Below are 21,987 nucleotides of genomic sequence, written 5' to 3' on the forward strand. Positions count from 1 at the left end.
GCTGTTACTCTGGTCTTCAAGATCTGTTATTGTTGGTCCAGTCCTTTGAAGGTTCTTCTCTCCAGATCTTTGTATTTCTCTTCCTCGCTGTTTCTCTCAGCTTCTGTGAAATGCTTTCCTTCTCTTTGTTGACTTCCAGGGTCCCACTGATCTTCTGGCGAATCAGAGTCTCAACCTTGGTGGGCATCATCTGGTACTTTACCTGAAGGGCTTCCGGGCTCTCTTGTTTTAGGGCGAGGTCTTCGGTGGTCTTTTTCTCCAGGTCCTTGTAGTTTTGTTGCCAGCTGTCATTACTGACGAGGGGTTCCGTGGACTCGGTGAAGACACACCCTCGTTCTCCTTGATGAGCTTAAGGTTCTGGATCTTTTGGTCTGAAAGTTTGGCCTCACGAACCATCCTCTCCTTCTCCTGGTGACTGATGAGCTGGGCTTCAGCCATCTTTTCCTCCTGTAGTCTCAGACACTCCAGCAGGTGGAAGTTCTCGGACTGCGTCTCTTGGCTGTTGTTGGTTTGAGCCGTGGACCCCTGATGGCTCTCCAGGAGCTTTATTCGGTCTTTGGCGATCTCCACTCTTCTCCAGAGGGGTGGTTGCCAATTTCCCATCTTGGATTATAAAGCAAAAACTGTCCCTTTGAATCTCAGAATCCCTCTCGAAGGAATCGAGGTCAGTAGACCTCATCGCTGGCAAGTGTGAGTGCCAATTTCAGATGGAATGTCTGATGATGGGAGGCCCGGCAGCTTCAGCCCTGTTTTATATTTGACTATTTTGTGTTGGTAAAAGACTGGTCTTTAAAAAAATACGTTTTGTGGTCGTGAATTGAATTGAATTCACTACATCAAGCTCTGGTTATACTCGAAAGTGGATTGTGGAGTAGATTTATTCAGTTTCTGTTCACCCGAATTGCTTTTATTTTGAAAGTTCAACTAATAAGCTTCCGATTGAATCCTAGGTAATTCTGACGGACTTTAAATTAGCTTGTTGCCGGATCAGCAGCTGAGGAAACCGATTGGATCTGCGGGAAAATGTCAGTCAGGGTAGATGCCATCCTCCTGCGTGTCGCATTACCCACCTGCTGTTATCCGAGAGGAGGCGAGGAGGCGAGGAGGGGAGGAGGCGAGGAGGGGAGGGAATGTAGGGAATATATACAATATATAATATGCAGTGCGTTAAAAAGTATTTGCAGCGTTCCTGTTTTTTTTTACTTTTTATCATATTCGCCACAAAATGTTTCTGATCATTAAAGCAAAGATAACAAATACAAAACGCATTTTTTTTTGAATGATGATTCCATGAAAAGGTAATTGCCCCTCAACCCTAATAGCTGGTCGTGCCCCCCTCCTCCTCCTGACCCACCCATCTTTGCAGAATCGCTGTAATTCTAAAGGATGGTTTGAGCTTCATGCCACATCATCTCAATCAGATTTAAATCCGGACTTTGCCTCCAAAAAGCTTTATGGCTTCTAACCGAGCCATTAGGAGGCGAACCTGCTCTTGATTTTCTGATGCATAATGCAGAATGCATGTTGTTCTGTACAAATAGCCTTCCTGGGGGATCCTCTATTTGCTGTTTGGGATTTCAGGCTATGCAAAATGCATTCAATTGAATATTTTTCATGGAATTTTCAATTGGTTTTCTAAAGACATCTTGTAGAACTAGAAGAACTGTTACAGGGTTTTGCTAAGCAGCTTTGCCCCATGTTATCAGTATGTATTTGGAAAAAACAACAATAAGATTAAGGGGGCAAGTCCTCGGTTCTTTATGTTGACTGAGACTTCAAGCTCCACCAAAGATTTTGCTGAAAGGGGAAGCTCTGCTTAAACAAGGCACAGGCCTTTAGCAGTTCGGAGCTCAAGGGCCCAATGGTTTGGAATCCCCTTCAGACAGACCCTTTGAGGGAGGGGGGGCGGTAACACAACGAGGGAACTGGTATAACACCTGCACCCACCTTCCACATGAGAAAGATACCTTTTTTCCTTCCATCTTAATTTTAGCTTTGACTGGGACAGAATTCATTTGCCTGAATTCACAAATACTTTAGTGTCATAATCTACAGCACCTCATGCATTTATTTACACACAGTAAATATTTGAGTATTAAGCTCAATTAGTTGTTCAAAAGGCATCTAGCTCTCGGTCTTTGTAAATGTTGATCTATGTACAATGTGTTTTAAGTATAAATACAAATGTATGCGGATGCTGTGGCAGGATTGCCATTGAATTATGTTTTGGAGGATCGTCTTACTTCAGAAAACCTTGTGATGAGTGCGGTTAGTAAAAATGATTGATTCCAAACTATTGCTCTTTTAGTTTTTCCGATCAGCGCCGACATGCTGTACATGTGTGTATATTCGTGTGTTCCGTGGAGATGTTCCCACCAGCAGACAGATGGCGCCACAACGTGTTGTTTGCTGCCGTCATCTGCTATTCGTGGAGAAAACCTGCTTCCGTGTCTCTCAGTGAACAGACACAAACACGGGCTCCATGTAAATGTTTATTTATTTATGATCTGTTCAGCCACGGCTCCTTTTCCTCCCAAAACATTTGATTCATCCTCCAGAGAAGAAACACCCCTTGCAGGTCAGCGCACATTCACATGCAAACGTCTGCCGGAGGTCGAAGCATCGCTGTGCACAACCTCAGTTCATCCAAGTCCAGTCAGTAGCAGAATCTGTGAGTAAAACATCAGAGTTCCGGATCATTTCTATCCGACCAACACTGTATTGCTCAGTTCCGCTCTCCACATTGTGTGTACATCTCTGTACCCACAAACACACACACTGAGAACACACAATGTACCAAGCAAAGCACTTGGTTCCATGTGTTCTTATGCTTACGTTCATACGTCTCAGGAAGACTATCAGAGCAAAGAAACAGACTCATCTTCGTCAATATTAACTTTTAAGGACCGTCCGTCTCGCAACACAGTAGACTCACTGTACTTTGTTGAATCTGAATCCATCAGTAGACTTTGTACACATTGCTTATTGAATATAGTGTGATTGTATGAATTACTCACTGAGCTAACTGTCCACAAGGAATGTTAACTCACTAAAGGCCTTCATGTACCCGCCAATAAACATGAAAATGCTAAATGCTTTTAAGGTGAAAGCTAAGGTTTGGAAAGAGGTGATCTGGTTTTCACCGCCTTTGTCAAAGTTGAAAGGATCAATAGAATTGCCCTTCTTAGGACTGCGGGCCTCTGTGTTGGCTCAACATAACCCTACATGTTCAACGTGATTAATGGCTTCATTCCAAAAGCGCAGAATAATTTGCCTTGTTGACTGTCCTGCTGTGTTTGCGCTTTTACTAACTGCTCACAGGAACACGGGTCGGGTCTTCCCCAAGCATTGTTCTGAGGTACTCTCCTGAAACAAGTTATTAATAATTAATAATAAATAAACATTGAAATTCGAAGGTTGAAGGAGTAAAGTCATAAATGATTTCGATGGCCAAACACACACCTGAAATGAACCTGGGAGGGGGGAAAGGTTGTTGCACCCTTTGAAAGTATTTGAGTGAATCTTGCAGATTAAAGTTCACTACATCGAGCTAAGCGGCGCGCTGACAACCTAAGGGAGCTTCCTGACAGATGTCGATCCACTACATACTACATACTCTGTGGGAGCGTCATTGGGGATCAAAAGTCCCCTGGAAGGGCCGATGGGGCCTTCGGGGGACGCCGGCATGACGCCCAGCTTCAAACGATCTGGATTCAAAGGGACTGAACTGACAGCAAATGGCAGCAGCTGCGCAGAGCCTTTCCTGCTGAAAATGCGCTGACCCTGAAAAAGTCAGGGATACCTAAGGTTGTAACTAAGAAAATAAAGTCCCTTTGTTTTAGTCCCTCGAGTCAGCCACGATACCTTCTGCTGATCTGGGGCCAGGAGGTGGGGGCATTAGCCGTGTCTGCGTGGGTTCTCTCCGGGTTCTCCGGCTTCCTCCCACAGTCCAAAGACATGCTCAGAGGATCAGGTTGATTGGGGACTTGCCCGTAGATGTGTGCATGTGAGTGTGAATGGTTGTGTGTCTCTGTGTAGCCCTGCGATTGGCTGGCGACCAGTCCAGGATGTACCCTGTCAATCGCCCGAAGTTGGCTGGGATGGACTCCAGCCCCCCCGCGACCCCGTGTGCAGGATAAGCGGTTTGACAATGGATGGATGGATGGGTACCGCGGTACCCTTACGTTGAAAACAACGCGATATTAAGACTTGTCTGGGACTAATGTTGCATGCTGTACCGGTACTAGAAAGGTACTGCGGTACCCTTACGTTGAAAACAACGCGATATTAAGACTTGTCTGGGACTAATGTTGCATGCTGTACCGGTACTAGAAAGGTACCGCGGTACCCTTACGTTGAAGACAATGCCATCTTGAATATTTTTAGTAGCCTACCGGTACTTCATTACTCACTGTTCCGCTCCCTGTCAGGCTGCCCGCACGCATTGACTGTGCAGCCGTCACTCACGGTGAGTTATCGGGGGAGACGTGTCCTCATGTAGACTGCGATGGAAAGCATCCATCGAGACACACAGACCAGTCTGTAAAACCTGCTTCAAAAAGGAAGTGAACACTTCAAATATGGCCAAGCGCCTTCATCAGACAGACACCGCAAACTTTTCAGAGAGTTCAAAGAACGACAGGTTAGCAAATGTGACTATAAACACGAACGCCCCCAAGCTCACCCTAACACGAGTAGCTTAGCCTAGTTTAGCTCGGGTGAGCAGGCGTCCTCTTTTACGCGGACGCATTTTTTTAGGTCTCGAAAAAAGAAAAGGTCCAGGTAAAAGAGGACGTCTGCTTTGTTTTGTGTTGTACTGTTGATGTTTGACACGATTTGGAAAAATTGACTTGCTGGTTTAGCCGCTAGCTAGCAGAAAAAACGTCTGCTGACGCAGTCGTCGTCCTTGCCGGAGTTGAGACACAGGTCTGATAAGCTTGAGAGTTGGAGACACGGCAAGCACCACACGACACTCACGCTTTGTTTGTTATGTTTACATTATTGTAATGTCATCGCTGTATGTGATTGTGACGTGGCGCCTTTGAGGCCAACGCCTACACAGGCGTCAAGGACTCACTGAGGTTTGCGTTGGGATGAGGTGCAGGCAAGAAAACTCAGCGCTCTGGGATGTTATTAACCATTCCGCTTTATTATCTTGGTGGTCGTCAGGAAAACAGAAAAAACGAACACTTCTAATGGACATAAATAAACAAAAGGAACCCAACAACCTCAACCTCTCTGCAGGTGCCTTCACTCCAAACCCTCCTGGCGTTTCCCCTCTTTATACAGCCTTCCAGTCAATTGGGCTAATTGGGAGAAACCAACTGGCTGGGGGTTCTGACAGGTCTATCTGAACATGCTGTATCCTACACAGTTATGATAATAAGTCACATACATTCTTATATAACGTCAACACTGTTGTCATGTCATGTGGAACAATTATATAATCAAGTGCTGACATTAATGTGCACATTTAGGCGGTTACATATATATTCTGTGCCCTGTCCCAAACAAGGAATGAACTACCCCACGTGGGGAAAAGGCTCTTCCCTTTCACAGTGATTGGATCTTGTGTTGCGGCCGGCCACGCTAGTTTAGGGCCAATAGAAATCTTTTCTATACCTAACAACAAAGTACAAAACAAACGTGCTTCCTGATGTTGGTCAGTTGTCCATCTTCACAGCGAGTCCTTTGACTACAAAGTCTACCTAACTGTCTACCGGTTCCACCTACGAATCCTGAACAAGGGGACGTACACATTGCCGTCTCCAACGTCTCACCGTCCACGATTCATTAATGGCAAGTTTACGTGCAGCCGCTCTGCTTCTCATGCAAACGGGGAAACCGTGAGAGTTGGCGGCCAGTAGCTTTGTTGGCTAGTTGGCTGGCTGACAACAACTTTCCTAACCCAGTCAAACATCAAGCAAGTGCAACACAAGACAAAGAAAAACAGCAAATAAGTTACTGAATAGTCCAGCAGAAATACATACATGCAAAATAACCTACAATTTCACTCATGTGGGCCTTTATGATCATGAGGTCAGAATGCACACACAATTGTACCAAATAATACACACTTGATGCAATAGGCTACATGCTGGTGGAGCCTGTGGGTGGATCTTGATCTAATTCTTTTTATTTTTAGTTAAGGAAAAATGATTATTCCATGAATTAAGATAAAATATGAATTAACTCTATATGCAAGTAAATGAAGCAAAGTTTATCCCACAGACAGTCAAACAGATGCCAGGTGAAAAAGGGAACCGTACAGTGTTTTGTTTAGTCCCAAATGTATGCAAATCTCCTCCCTACAATTTTGCTGGTTAATCTCAGATAGCGGTCATTACACAAGTATACCGCAATTAAACCCTTTAAAGCCCATATATCAAACTACCGGATGACTTTGCTATTGTGAGAATTACAGACAGGTCCTCATCGGGGAGCCGAAGCATGCAGTCGCTTCTGCTTCTTTCGTATCCGCTGGGCGGTATCTGGCCCGAACCTGGAATTAGCTTGACACCCCTGCTTTAAAGCACACAGACGTCGGTCAAACAAAGTCTGGCGGTGTGTTTGATATTCGAATTAACCGTCACTTGGACGGTCTGTTTTCTCTGGCAGCCAGCTGAACTGGTAAGGTTCCTGTGGCACCAGTAGATCAAAGTCGAGTCGCTTCTGCTCTTTTTCGCTGTTAACAGTCCTGTATCCGAGCAACGACATGGCCCCTTTGCACACCTCCTGGATGCGTCTGACCTTGTTGTGTGGCAGCGTGGTACGCCAAGCCTCGGAGACGTCGGCGGCATTCCGCGAGGTGATATCAAAGGCCTCTTTCTTGGTGCCTCTGCCTTTTCCATGAGTCACCCGGTAGATCCATTCCGCCAACTGGCTGGTCGTCTCCAGACCCACAAACTCGTACATGGCAGTTATCTCCTCAAGTGGGTTGCGCACCACGTCCTCATAGCGGATCATCTTGTAACGGCCTTTTAGAAACGGGGGGGGCTTCAGCATGGCCCTCTCATTAATGCGGATGTGGCTTCGGCAGATCTCCTGCATGACTTGGTACTGCACTTCTGCCGCTGGTATGTTTTTCTGCTCCAAGACGATGGCGCTATCACTATTGAAGGCTTTGGCTAACTCGTCTCTGGAGCGCATTACAGCCCGAGGGTCTCGGACCAGGTGGATGATGTGGAGATTTAGGCTTGGGTCCTGCAAGAGCGGGTAGAGGGATTCCAGCTCAAAGAATCTCACTTCTTTCAGTACCACGTGACTGTAGGTGCCACAAGCCTTCTCCACCCCCTGCAGGCCATGGGTACCACATGCATTGAAGCACTGAGTCTGGTTGCTGAATTGGCCACGTGGTGTCAGAGGACAGGCCGGCGGGGAGCATAGTGCTCTGCTGTGACTCCACATAAATAAGGAGGACACCTGGTGCTTCTCTGACAGGTAGGCCTCCATCGCGGAAAAGTCACACTGAAATACGCTTCGCAACAGATCCCTTACTGCCATTCGGAGAACCCGCGCACCGTGTTTCTGGATATTGGTCCACACATGCCATGCCGGCTCCATCAGATAGAAGACAGATGGGTGCTGGCTGAACACCTGACCCACAAAGGAGGAGCCTGATCGCCACGAGGACAACAGCAGAACGTGAACTTTGTCGTTGGGGGGAGCAGAGCCGCAGGGACTGAGCTGGACATACCAGCCGCAGAATAGGACCACCGCTGCCCCCTGAAGGATGACCAGGAAGATCATGGTGCTGAGGTTCACTCTGCAGCGCAGCATGATGGCTGAGGATCACTGCCTGTGTTCGGGACTCAATGTAGGTCTTTCTCTTTACCGTCCTTGGTGGAGCTGAGCTTCTGAAGCAGAACCCTGGCCTGAGGGTAAAGGGAGAGAGAGAGAAAAGGATATGAATAGGAAAAAGGGATTTTTCTTGCATCATGAGAATCCACGGGTACAGGGCGGGCCCTTCCTAGAGGCGATCAAGGCGACCGCCTAGGGCATCAAAGTCGTGGGGGGGGCCCTCTATCAACAACATTAATAAACAAAATTAAATTAAATAAAACCCTGGTGAAAAAAATACCATCATTAAAACAAGTAAACATGACGCCCGGGCCAGATGTTGAAATTCCATTTCATATGTGTTTGGGGGGGGGGGCACGACAACCCCGCACAGCGGACCTTATGGTTGCGTGCGTTGCAAGGCAATGGGCTCGTTTTGCGTAAAAAATTGCATGTGTGGCGTGAGTGCGTGTGAAAAATAATAATGGAAAATAATTGGGTTGCTAAGCTCTGGCCAAAGCTCAGACTTCAATATCCCGAGAAGGTGAAGCTCGGCGCTATGGAGTCATCTTGTCACACAATAGACCACATCATAGTTTATTTTCATCTTCACTGCATGTTTAATTTAATCTTCACTGCATGTTATCTAACTCCCCTGTCATTTCAGATCCTCCCACATCATCAGCTCATTGCCCTCACCTGAAGCACATCCCCTCATCAGCCACTCACTATTTAAGCCCGTCACATTCGTTTGTTCCCTGCCAGATTGTCTCGTGTGTTTTGCAGAGTTTTCCAAGTTACCCCGGTCTACCTCTGTTTTGACCCTGCCTGCCCCCTTTCGGATTTGTTTGCCTTCCTGATTGTCACCCTGGTTCTGACCTCTGCCGGTTCCCGTCTACGGATTCCCTGCCTGCCCCTCTCGGACTTGTTTGCCCCTCTGACAGATCTCCCGGTTTAGACCTTGTCTGCCCGATTGATTAAAACCTACTAGTTCCTTCCATCTTGGTCTGAGTCATGCTTTTGGGTCTCGTCGTGCACCGGTACCAGTAGCCGTGATACATCTGTTTTGGGGACAGTAAAGGTCCAACTCCCCCACAAAGGAATCCTTAGTTTATCTGACATGGACTTCGATGCTTGGTCAGCACTGATTAAACACTATCTGTACCGTAAGAATATGATAAATGGCAGAATTACACAATATCTAGTTAGAATTGGCAAAAACACGACTGGGGGAAAGCAGAGAAAAGGTGAACCAGGGTAAGAGTGAGCGCCATATCAGGTGGACCTTATCCAGATCCCCCTCCCTTCCCTTACACACAGGCCGCGTTCACTCCTCCACGGCGAAGAAGACAGTGGGGAGGGGGGCAACCAAGGCAGAGGTAAAATGAATGGGGGGCAGTTTAGACAACATAAGAACTGTTTCAACTGTGGGCAGCCTGTACTTTGGTCAAACGCATGCCCCCGATCACCTAAGGGCCAGAGGACTCAGTCCAACCCACCTCATGATGTCTATCCACCATAAGCACCATACACACTACAGCAAATGCCATGGGGTGCCCAGATCAAATGCCCGATGGTAACCTGTTTCCAGAACCCATGGTTACTCTGAAAATCAATGGAAGAGATTACAAATGTCAAATGTTATTCCACAATATACACAACACTGCCACAATCAAGGAATACTGTGCCAGTTATTGGATTTTTGGGTCAATCGTGGCCACTTTCTATCCACGCTCCACTCTTAGAGGCACCAGTTGCTGCAAGCTCCAACAAACACTGAGTAACGAGGCAGAGGTCTGGTGGGGGAGAGTGGAAGACTATGATCAAACTGATCTACATGAGACTGATCACTGTTGGGGCTCGTGGTTCAAGGTATTACACCCGACCGAACCACCGGTGGATCCTTCACATCGCACGATGAACTATTCGCTGTCTCCTGATGAGAACTGTGATATCCTGTGGGATGGACCGGAGTTTGAATGGACATCCAACGGTTAAAGTCTGCGAGATCTATGTGGGGAAACAAGGTGTAGCAGCCACGGTCAAGGAACTAACCTCTGGTTTACAAGTTATATATGCGCTACAAGAGGCATCGGCTCCTCACATCACCTTGCTCATTCCAAGCGGAGGAGAACCTAAGAACATGAGGCCAATGATTAAGACAGGGGTTGACGCCACGGACTGGGTTCCCACCCAAAGTGTTAACCTACATTACTCTCAAGCCAATGATATGTACCGTATTGCACACACATTTGAAGTAAAACTCATACCAGAGAAAGACATAAGCCGCACACATGGTAGAGAAAACACTGACCATGAGAACACACAACTCATGCTAGATTTTCTTGCCAAATTTTGGACAAAAGGGGCAGCTGATGTGTGATTGATTCCAGTAGTCCCAGTGGTCCTGGCCCGGTCCCAATTTACCGTCCTCCGTACCCCTTAAGGGAAGAACAAACTGTAGGGATAGCAAAAGCAATCGAAAGGTTGTTGGACACAGGCGTTTTGGAAAGGATGAGGTCCCCCTGGAATACCCTGATTAACCGGGTCCCTAAACACGGAAAGCCCAAAACAGCCCACTTAACAATGGAAAACATACATTTGAGGTTCAACACTGCAAACATTAAAATCTAAGTAAGATAAAATATCTAAAATCAGGGCAATATAACTTGCTTTTAGTCCGACAAGATATTTCTTCTTACCAGGTAGTTTTAATGGTGGAGCATTTCCCTTGTTTCAAGTGTTGCATTCCTTAATTATCTTAATAAGGTATTAAAACTTGTTAATGCGATTTTAATTCTGGTTCTGAGCAGGTTAATGCTTGAAATAAGAATTGCCATAATTATACGGCTGTTTGATCACCACTGACAAGTACAAAAGTGCTTTGTGCATTCGCGTGCATTCGTCAATACCACAGAGCAACCTGAAATCAGCAGAGCCGCCAGCTTTCATCGGTCCGCCACGTGACGCACGCTTTTGCATGTTTTCACACGCACTCACGCCACACAAAAAAAAAAATGGACCCTGTCGACCATAACTATGTAAATAAGGTGTGGGGGAAGGTTTATTTTTAAATATACTAACATAAGACATTTCCAACCTTGACTCTTAGTTAATAGTATTCTCAATATTTATAATATTTTGATCCCGCCCCCCTCTTTATGAAATGGTACCTTCCCAAAGAGAAAGCGCAAAGAGGGTCCGTTAAGAGCGTGTATAGTGTGTTTATGCCTGTCTACTTCTCCTTAGCAAGCTAACATTTATTTGAACTGCTCATTTGCGCCGTTTCCAGACTGTTTTTAGGTAAAAACTGAACTTGTCAAACGACTTTCAACCTCGATCGTTTCATCATTTTAAAGAACTTCACTGATCTGGTTATAGTCTGTGCTTCAATGCAGCTGCAGGTGAAGGGACATCTAGGATCACACTTGGCACACCTGGCAACACCTGGCACAGCAGCCAGTGAAACACAGACCGAAGACACGGAGCATGCAGCAGGTAAATCTATTCAAGAAAAACTGGGGGGTAACGATTCATTCACTAAATTGATTAATCGATTTATATTCCTGCGATCCAACTGAATCGATCTGTGCTCCGCAAATTGGCATTCCGGACGACATATATCGATTACAAATCGATTGAGATGGTACATAATCGATTTGTATCGATACTTGGAAACCGCACATTGGATTTAAGTACAAAAGTGGTGTGGACGCGTGTTTGTTTGTTTGTTTTTTAGCACTTTAGACGCGTTAAACGTTACTGATTCAGTCTGCCTGTCTGTGACGTCATCAGGACGCAGCGGCAGCCGCGCGGAACTCAACAACAACTAAACACGGCGTGGAGGAGATGACTGCGAGCGAGACATTTACAAACCAACTCATTGATCCAGTGGAAACATTTTGGCTTTTGCAAACACGGAGGTGTTCTAAATAAGTCGGTCGCTGTTTGTAGAATATGTAGAAGCCAAATAAAAAACCACGGAAACACGACGAATCTTTCCGGCCGTCTATTAAGGCGCCGTGGGATTAAACAACGCCGACCGTCAGGACCTCGAGCAGCGTCACCGCTGCAGCAGCAGCAGGTAACTGCAGCCCTGCAGACGCCTCAGGCCTCCAGCACCAAACTCATCACAGTAACAAGTTTATCTGTAAAGACATGCGACCCGACAATGTGGTTGAACATCCGGGGTTCTGTGAATTGATCCAAACATTGAGTAATTATTGTGTAATGTTTACATGGAAAATGGCACTTGATTCAAATAAAAGGTTAATACATTTGCCATTAATTGTTGTTTGCTTGTTTATAATATCCATAATTAATTTAAACCTTACAAGAAACAACAGGGATCTCAGAAACTTGAATCAATTTCAAGTCTCTGAATTGAATCGAATCAAATGGTTCTAAATTAACCCAGATCGTCCATGACATGAATCGGCAATCGTGAACCGCGATTCGAATCAAACATAAAAACGTTTGGAGTGCTGGCGAACTTCACTAATCTCACAAAGTGAGTGTGAAGCACTCAGTCAAACCCTGAGCTGTGGTGGGCGGTCGGACCCGGACGGGAGGGAACTGGCGAAGGAAATGCAGAATTTCCCCGATTTGCCAAAAGCCACCACGACCACTCTGGAACTGCTAACTTTCTTTGTATGAGGAGAAATTAAGAGAAACGTTGCCAAACATGTGGGCGGCCCTCAGAAATGCTGCTACCTGTAACGGTAGCTTCTGCAGAGAGACGCTTTTTAAAATTAACTATAGTTAACTATAACGTACCTTTTGGTCAACAATGAGCCAAGAGCGTCTCACATTTGAGTATCAACCGCGAGGTTTCAAGTCGGATGTTTTCCAGTGACACCATTGACAAGGCTAGGCTTGTTCATTTGTACGGTCTAAAGTACAACTATACCACAGTACATCCATTGTTGACTTTGTTTTACATTGCACTTTTGCACTCATAGCCTACACGTATGCCTACATTTTATTTAGAAGTATTTCAAATTCTGGTTTGACAGAGGTCTGTGCTTTCTAATTCATCGCTTAAATCTTATTAGTGTGTATTTGTCAGGGACATAGTGTATAATACATACAACATAGTGTACCTATAATGTCTATCAGAGCGATAACATGGAATGGATGTGGTTGAAAGTGGGCCTACGTGGTGGTGGGGGGGTCGCCCTGCACGGGTAATATACGGAAGTACTACCTGAGCCTTCATACACACATAATCTCAAATGATGGGACAAAGGAAACAGTGTCTCAGCATCCAACGTGAAGGACTCCCCGTGTCATCTGATCTCGGGCCGCGAGGCTGAACCAGCGTTTTGAGTCGGTGTGCAATGTGCACTCCTGCTGTGTAACATTTGGGGGGGCGGGTGCTCAAAAATGGCTCAGGGAAAGAAAAATATTAATAATAAAATGAATAAATATAAAAAGACAGTAGGATATACTCCCTGTCCTTTAGGAGTCTCTCTTTTCTTACGCTGCCAATTTTGCAAATGAGATAAACAATGTTGTGCGTAATAACCGAGAGTGACGTACATAATCTCTACAACACACACACACACACTGTTTTCTTTTACCGTTGAAGCATAAGCAGCATTACACTAATAATATACCGACAGGTACTATTGTTTTAAACAAAACTACTGAACTAATTTGTAGAGTAAACAACAGTAAAACTGCCTTTAAATGCTCTGTCTGCATCTCTCTCTTCATTAAACATGACGTAACATTTTTTGTTTGTTTTATCTTTTTTAGGAAACGTCGGACCAGTTGCAACGGAACGTTTTCATCAGCGCTGCTTCCGGGTGTGGTTCATTTATCAGCCAGCAACAATCTGGGGATCTCACAAACACCGTCACCCCCTGTTGGTCCGATGCTGCAGCCGCATCCAACACCCACGATGGCCCCATAAAAAAGACGTTTGTTAGCACTTCTGTCTTATTCGTTAATTAAACCAATAGGCTGTGAGAAAACCGTGCTAAGTTTTTCCGACGAACCGTTCCAGAAGGCAGCGTGACGCCAATTCCCATCTTCAGCAGGAACCATCAAACCAGTTTATGGGACGTCCCTGGGCCCACCGGCCCCCCGAGCCGTGGACACGAGTGAGATACCTCCTGTTGGTTTCCAACGTTAAAAGCTACAGAAAGACCGAGCGTATTTTAAAAAAAAGGGGGCTTGCTAATCTATCATTGACCAGAGACCCAAATCTCCGGTGCCAGGTGATAACATCCTCTTAAGAGCATCAGAGCGGGGGAAAGCCTGAAAGAGCTCCAAGCCCATCGTGGGAGGGGGAAACCTTTTTTAGGGTTGGATCAACGGCCGGGACGCCCCGCTTAGCCTCAGAATAAATCCAACGACAAGACACGAGAGTTTGGGACGGTCCTTTGGCGTTTCCAGGGGGAGACCCAGATCCCCCGCGTTCCATAATCTGTTGTGCTCATTGAAGAAGCTCCGACAAGAGTTCCTCACGGACACGGAGGTAAACACCAGACATCACCCCAAGCAGATCCGTCTCCCTCGCTCGGCCACTCCGTTGCTTTTTTTCAATCAATCACATGTGCAATTCCCTTTCATGTATTTTCTTAAAATACATTTTTGTAATGTGACGATAAAGCTGTAATCTGATATTATCTCCAAATACGTCATGAATTGGTTCCGATTCACGGAACTTGGGAGACTGGTTCACCCTTGTAACCCATATTCTGCATATTGCGCCAATGAAATTCTTGAATGACTAACTCCTTAGCTGTCGAATAACTGATGTTGTCTCAATTGTCTGTCTCAGATGTCTGTCCTCAATTAATCAGTAACCAAAGTGTGTGGAGTGACTGCGAGGCCATAGGCGTACGTTTAATGTCTAATATTTACTGAGGGAACTTCGATACGAGCACATCTCTTCCCGCTACCTCAGGGGTCGCCCCGGGGTCAACCTGTAGTTCCTTCTTCATCATCATGACGCACTGGCCGAGCGGCCCGCGGCAGGCTGGCTGAACCCGAGGTGGTACCGACAGAACCCAGACCACATCCGTCTTAGGTTCTCTGATACAGCAACGCAGTGGTTGAGGCTACAGTTTCGCCCACTTGTTCGCCGTGGCCTTTGGCCGAGTAAAGTCACCTGCATTGGATCTTTTATTTCTTTGCCTTTTTAATCTTTTTGCTTGTTTGTTGTGTTACTTTTGCTCGTATGCGGGTTATTTGGATCCTTTAAAGCCCTTTAGAAGTGCCCTATAAATAAAATTCGTTGGTTGGAGATACAGGATGCCTCCGTCCTCTGGGGGGGAAACTGGTGGTTTTTTTCGCCATTTTAAATCAGACAATCAAGGAAATGGTTCATTTTCGTTATCGGTGCGAAACGTTACACAACACACTGCTGCTTTTGTTGTCCTGCGTGAATCTGAAGAGGACAAAAGCAGGAAAGCTGCGGGGGCTCAGCTGTCCAAACGTCGCACAGCTGCAGAGAGTCGCGTGTTTAGAGGATAAACAAACTTCTACAGGCAGGCAGTCTTCTCCCAAAACAACGGCCTCGGACGGCCGGCGGACTTTCGGCCTCTCCGACGCTTCGGGCTCGGACGCCTTCAGTTGGGTGGTCGTCGGTCATTGCAGAGAAGGTCGGGGCCGTAACGAGGTCACAGGCTGCTGGTGCAACGCGCAGCAGAGGAAAACGGCTCCACCTCCGCGTCCGGCGGGTCACATCTGGATCAACGGGCGCTTTTTACGCGCGTCTCTCGCTCTTAACGGGCGCATTTGGCGGCCGAAGGTCCCGCAGGACGGGGACGCTGTCTCTGTCTCGCGCGAATCGCCAAGGCGACGAAAACAAAAAGTCCCGGCCGAAGAGAAGAGGAAAGCGGGGCGCCTTTCGCCCCTTCGTTTGGTTACCCCTCACCCCCCTCACCCCCCTCACCCCTCACTTACCGTTTACCGTCGGCCGTCGGTGCCCCGTGGACGCGCGTCGCCGCTCGGGTACTGGCACCGGGTCCGGAGACGTGGCCAGCGGCTCCTGCGGGGCTGAATGCTGCGCGGGGAGGGAGGGAGGGCGGGAGGCCGGGGCTCGCTTATAAAGCCCCGGGTGGAGGGGGTGGAGGGGGGCCGGGGCTCGCTTATAAAGCCCCGGGTGGAGGGGGTGGAGGGGGGCCGGGAGGGGATGGAGGGGGGCCGGGGCTCGCTTATAAAGCGACCCAAAACTATGACGTTAAAAACTTTTAACCTTACATTTAATTTATATCGTGTGGTTGTAATAGTGAAGCGTGTGTCAAGTGATCACTGACTGTGGATCATTTCTAGCGGTTCAAATATTCTAACATACATGATTTGTGCACAATAACGCGCACTATAAACAATGTCATCACAAAATGATTACAGTATTTTACCGTACACCGGATTACTGTACATGATAGTGGGGGCGATGGGGTTGTACTCTCCGTTCTTTTTAATACTAGATATTAATAAACAACAGACATTTGTATTACGTCGCAAAACTCAAAACACGTGGTGATCTCGTAAAAAGTCTTTCCGCATCAACATGTTTACACGCAACAGATGACGTGTTGTTTGGCCTCTCATCATGTGCGTTATTGAACGAGAACCGTTTCCTTTCTGTGGCGCCCTCTCATTCCCACCAACACACACGCCGTGGAACCCACGTGCAGCCGGGCACAGGCGTCACGTGACAGGGGGAGTCACGTGACGGAGTAACGGACACAGTGTTGCAGCAGTACAGTGAGAAAATGCGCCGATGGGAAACACTCGACTCGACCCGTATTTTCCGCCACAACTTTGTTGTACAAATACTTCGTTACTGTGCTTAAGTAGAAATTTTGGGGTATCTATACTTTACTGGAGTATTTATTTTTCAGGCGACTTTTTACTTTCTGCTCCTTACATTTTAAAAGATTGGTAAAAGTTGGTATTTAGCGACGCGGAGCCTCCTCTTCCTCCTCACGCAGAGTCCACGTAACGTTAGATGAGCGTCTTCATGGCCTAAATGTCTTATTGGGAGTCCGGCACGACGCAGCGACCTGCAGGCAGCGTATTAAATAAAGTGACGTGTGTCTTAATGAATGCGGCGTTGCAGATGAACACAAAGGGATTCTGTTCTACAAAGATCCACTTCTACAGGAGTCTTTGCCACAAGCCTCTGCGTGCTTGTGCAAGCGCTCATATTTACCCATTTCTTCCCACGAAAGCTCTTCAATCTGCTCCGTTCTCTCGTAAACATTCTTCCTGTTAATAACGGCCGCATTGTGCTGTGAGAACGGGACCGTGAGACTCCGTGAAGGACGTAGTCAGCTGGCATCGACGCCCCACCACCACCCAAAGGGTCGGCCTTAACACGCTGAGCTGAGACGCTTCTTCGGCTCATTTCAATCTGCATCAATTCGGTCGCAAACCAAAAGCCCACGAGCGAGATGCACGTAGTGGTGAAATATGTGGCGACGTTTGTCTTGCGTCTCAAGTGTCCTGTGTATTTGACCCTGACGTGGCAGAAGCAGAACGATTTAAGGTCTCCACGTGAAGAAGGGAGTTAACTTGCTCGGAGCAAAGGAACGGTGTGCATTTTTTTCGCCGTCTCCTCCACATTTAGATCAACGAAGGTCAACCTGGGGCGATCTCGCCTGGCAAATCCGCCGAAAAGGCACTGATGTCGATCACAACGTTCATCCAGGGCAAAACAACACGACGCCCACAGAGGGATGCAGCTGGTTCTCGTGAAAAACAAATAAACACAACCCCATTGTCATTTCCTGTTCCACCGCCGAGCCAGAAGCCTTTGGTCAGCAGTAAACGCCAGCTGGATGAGGAGGCGACGGGCGGAGGGCGACGGTGCTTCTGCAGCCTGGTTGTAAAACGGACAGAAATGCAACCACGGCATTTTGAGTCATAACGCGATTGCGGAGTTAAATGTTCCCGGAGGATACGGCCTAAAACCTGGGATTTAAAAAACATATCACTTTGTCAGATGAGACGTTTTGTGAGCCATCACCAGCTAAACCGATGACGTCGTGTTGGCGATGCTAACGTGCTAATCTGACCAGCCCGAACGTGGCAAACGCATGTTAGCATAGCGTCCACAAAACGGGTGGAAAAAAACTCCTTCCGGTGAAATATGTCACTTAAATGTTCCCTGAGAATGAGCCTTGAGCCTTTTTATAGCATTTGGGGTTTTCCTCCTAATGGAGCGACCTTGGGTTTCTGAGGTATTCCTCCGAGACGAGTGATTTTCTGTCTAACAGATCATTTCCTTCAGATCTTGTTGATATGTTTCCTATGGGTTTTGCTTATTTTTTTCGCCCAGTGTGGGAGAGCCTGGTAAAGACGGCCTAATCTGCCCCTTTAAATCCGGGTCTGACAAAGAATTGTTGCTTTAGATTTTGGGTGAACCCTTTTCCTTTAATGGCGGATGTTACGATGATCCCAAACATGATTTGATTCACGCCGTTGTGCGTGTTTTAATCGGCTGAATGGCAGTTTGTTTCCATCCGTCTGTGCGTGAAGCCCTCTGACAGACGGGGGGAGTGACGTAGTGGAACGCGCTGGGCGCGCCTCGCCGCAGCGTTTGGTCCAACCCAAATTAGCGGATGTGGCGGCTTAGATGAGCTAACACAGTGGTACAGGTCCAGAACGCACACACACACGCGCACACGCACACACACACACACACACACACACACACACACGAGAGTGCGTCAGAGGGGAAATTAAAACCATGACGCTGAAGTTTATTCCTCCACAAAACACATTACAAAAGGAAATAAATGAGAAACTCCGCCAAAGTTCTCAGTTTTATATTATTCCTGTTATACATTAAATAACTCAACCGTTTTCTCTGCTTTGACTACAATTGAATCTCTTGACTTGAGAAAAAAAGAAAGCAAGGAGGTATAAAACAGTAGCCAAAGCCCATGAACGGCCACGCGCCGATTCTTCTAGTGCTTATAAACGTGAAGTAAAATGAAATCACTGCAATTTAATGTCATGCAAATGTACTTTTTAGTTTTTATTGTCCAACACCAACGCTGCGAACAACACAGAAACAACCAATGAGCTCATCCGCAATAAATCCCACGACTAAGTTGTCATAAACATACAAACGGTAAAAATATAGAAAATCGGTCAGCAATTTCTAGAAATCTGCCAGAAGAAATGCGTTTTTTCCGGCGCGAGTACTGACGTGCTTCCTGTAGAGGTTCAACAACACGTGAAAAACACATTGAAACAAATTATTAAGGGACTACGGCGAGATCTTGGTTGGTTATCACCTCCTAAACCAGTTGGAAGGACACATCTTTGCGTTTCGCCAGCGGCTATTAGCATCGCCAACCGCCCCCCCCCCCCCCCCCGGGTTGAGACGGGAGGTCGAGAGCAGCATCACGACAGGTGAGCTTTCCCCGCCGGCACCGGCACGGTGGGGAGGACCTGGTTCTGGAAGACAAACCTCTGTACGCGTTGGGAGAGCCAGAGGAAGGCGAGGAGGACGCTGACGTACTGAATCCAGGCGTGTTTGACGGTCTCCCAGAAGCCGGGGCGATAGGTGGGAGGAGGTTGAGGAGGCTTAACGGGAACCGAATCCTGAACATCGAAACAAAGATCTGCAAAGCGCTGCATCCGAGGTTACCTGTGGACACAAGGCGTCGGCCTCGCCCGATTTCTCAGCGTGACATGAATGGATCCTGTTGCTTTTGAAGAAGAAGCCAAAAGACGGCAACCGACCAGACAAAGTAAACAACGCTCATTTCAGCTCTGTTTACTCAGGTTTCTCATCGCTAACAAAGGAGGCTAAAGGATGTCTTATTCGGTCACTGAGACATGAAGGATGACGATGTCCTGGTTGCTTCGTAAAGCACCTTTGTGGTGTTCGGCCCGCGATTTAACCTACTCGTGCACAAGTATTTCAGGCTATTTTAGAGAAGCATAGAGTGTATATATGAATGAGACGGCTCCCCCACATCGATGAGCCCCCCCCGCAGTGCCTCGTGCATCGAGGAACGCGTCGTACACAGAGACGTTTTCATTTTTTTTTTTAAAAGGATATCTAATGACCTCCATGGGGTACCGGATCTCAGCGTCGAGCTGGAAGGGAGAACCGGCGGCGCGGCCGACCGTCCAGACCGGCATGGGACAGGACAGGACTGTGGTCACTGCGGGGAGGAGAAACGCCTTTTATGTTCTACGGCACCCACGATGGAGCCGGTGACGTCCAAGCAAACTCCAATGAGATGCTCTTGTTGACTTACGGTTTCGTTCCTGGTAGCGGCGGATGATGCCGTCCAGGTTGTACGCACTAGCAAAGGGGCTGGAGCCGTCGATCACCGACACCTTGAGTAAAAGAAAGACACCTTGAAGATGAGTCGGCGGATCAATTTTAAAATATTTGTTTAAATTTCCCTTTTACATCCAGACAGTATTAGGACATTGGATCTAGGATGTGATGGGAGGGCGGCACGAGATCATGTCAATCAAAAGGAAAAAGAAAACACCACAACTCAGCGAGGAGGACCTGGACTTATGAGAAGAGCATCTTTGTTCCATTCTCATTCATCCAATCGCAGCCTCGCTTCTCCCCCATTTCTAAAACGGCCCTTTTCGCCTGGTCGGCGAGAGCAGGAGCGCACGGGCGCACGCTCACGTTGTAGACGTCGTGCAGCCCGCGGTGAGGCAGCGGCGTCCTCTGCATCAGCCTCAGGTCTCCGCTGACCGACAGCTTCGCCCCGGGGACGGGTGAGGAGTGTTGCACGTAAGCCAGGCTCTGCATCACCACCGTGGACATCCGCTGGGGCAAACAAAGAGGACTCTTTTAGTTCAGCGGGGCGACTTTGAGCGAGTGAGGCTGCCCTGGACGGTGAGCGATACACACAAAGAGCTTGTAGCTGAAGGTGAGCAGCAGTTGGACGCTGTACACCTGCTCCTCCGGCTTTATGGGTAGCTGCAGTCGGAAAATCAGGAGATCAGACTTCCCGTCCCGGTTGTGGTCATCTTCTCTGACCTTTTAGACACACGTCAGAGAAAAGACGCGCCGTTGGAACAGTTTGACAGCCCCTGATGTTGCGAAATTAATCATTTAATCGTCATGCAGGGAAAGGTGGGGGACACACGGTGCTTTCTCACAGAGACAGACGGGATGCGCAGGTTGGCCCCCAGCATGTCGTTGAGGCGGGGGAAGGTGCTCCAGGCCACGTAGTCTCCCCGAGGACTGGTCGCTGCCACCAGCAGCGTCTGGTACTGGAACCTCACATCCGGTTGTTCCTCGTAGGTGCTTCTTTTTATCCAGAAACCTGTTTGAAACAACACGAGCCGCCACGTCACGTTTACACACCACGAGGCATTTAGTGGCCCCGGGGGGGGGGGTTGGACGTGCGTTGGGTTACTGTACCGTGGCTCCTGTAGGCAACGAGCAGGGGTGAGATGTAGGTGAGGCACAAAACAACGAGCAGAAACAGCGTCGCTTTCGTGCACACACTCGTCTTGTACCGAATCAAAGCCGGGTGAGAATAGACGTCATAGAAAGCCATCGATAGACGTAGAGTTAGAACTGGCGCGCTGGAGCATCAAGTGTGCAGCTAGCTGGCTGGCTAGCTAGCTAGCAGCTAGCATACGAGCTACATTCAGTTACCGTCGAGTCCCGCCGGGGGAGGAGCGCGAGGAAACGCTCGCGGGCGACAAACAAGTGTAACAAACGAAGACTAAGGCTCGATAAGTGTAAGACGTGGAGCCCCAGCGGGCTACTCGCGTCGGCCTCCCGGCTGGTCCAGCGCCGAACACCGCGCCGTGTTTCGGCTTAGCTAGCGTCGCGCGGTTACCATGGCTGCCGGTGGCAGCTTTGTGCCGCGTTCAGGGGATTCCGTTACAGTAGGACGTTTGTTGTTTCGCTCCGGAAGCTTTTTTTCCCACTCATCACATTCATCATTTGAATAACTTTAATGTGATGATTTGGCAGTTTAGAGATTTAAAAAAATAACAAATACATGAACAATTTTATTTTACATAATTATTAATTTTTTTATAAGTAGAAGCAATCACGGTTTTGAAGTATTTTTGCCAACATTTTACGGACACTTGTGTAGTTTTGCTCACTCAGTGTGAGTAAACATCTGGATCCTCGGGGGGCACCTTCCCCTTTTAGCACATCACATGTTCCTTTTGTACATACAATTACCACATTTTTTCACAAAGACACAAAAGAATACATTACTTGAATAAAAAAATCAT

At 47.5% G+C, this 21,987-nt stretch overlaps 2 protein-coding genes across 3 annotated transcripts; both read right to left on the reverse strand.

The window, feature by feature from the left end:
* Window positions 1-6,120: 6,120 nt before the first annotated feature.
* On the reverse strand, window positions 6,121-15,851 carry LOC120809259 (carbohydrate sulfotransferase 5). 2 transcript variants are annotated; one of them, XM_078082386.1, is made up of 3 exons: window positions 15,697-15,851; window positions 9,279-9,384; window positions 6,121-7,874 (listed from the first exon to the last, which is right to left on the reverse strand). In XM_078082386.1, exon 3 carries the CDS (start codon window positions 7,777-7,779, stop codon window positions 6,583-6,585), a length of 1,197 nt encoding a protein of 398 aa, XP_077938512.1. In that variant the 5' UTR covers window positions 7,780-7,874; window positions 9,279-9,384; window positions 15,697-15,851; the 3' UTR covers window positions 6,121-6,582. The 2 variants fall into 2 exon arrangements, with proteins under 2 accessions (XP_077938512.1, XP_040018870.2); XM_040162936.2 differs by lacking the exon at window positions 9,279-9,384 and having other exon boundaries at window positions 15,697-15,849.
* Window positions 15,852-18,752: 2,901 nt separating this feature from the next.
* Window positions 18,753-21,801, reverse strand: LOC120809260 (transmembrane protein 231). The gene is made up of 7 exons (XM_078082215.1): window positions 21,152-21,801; window positions 20,887-21,053; window positions 20,636-20,764; window positions 20,408-20,551; window positions 20,016-20,097; window positions 19,814-19,919; window positions 18,753-19,312 (listed from the first exon to the last, which is right to left on the reverse strand). Exons 1-7 carry the CDS (start codon window positions 21,288-21,290, stop codon window positions 19,150-19,152), a joined length of 930 nt encoding a protein of 309 aa, XP_077938341.1. The 5' UTR covers window positions 21,291-21,801; the 3' UTR covers window positions 18,753-19,149.
* Window positions 21,802-21,987: the final 186 nt, after the last annotated feature.

This window comes from Gasterosteus aculeatus, chromosome X (assembly GCF_964276395.1).
Source record: "Gasterosteus aculeatus chromosome X, fGasAcu3.hap1.1, whole genome shotgun sequence".
Classification (NCBI taxonomy): domain Eukaryota; kingdom Metazoa; phylum Chordata; class Actinopteri; order Perciformes; family Gasterosteidae; genus Gasterosteus; species Gasterosteus aculeatus.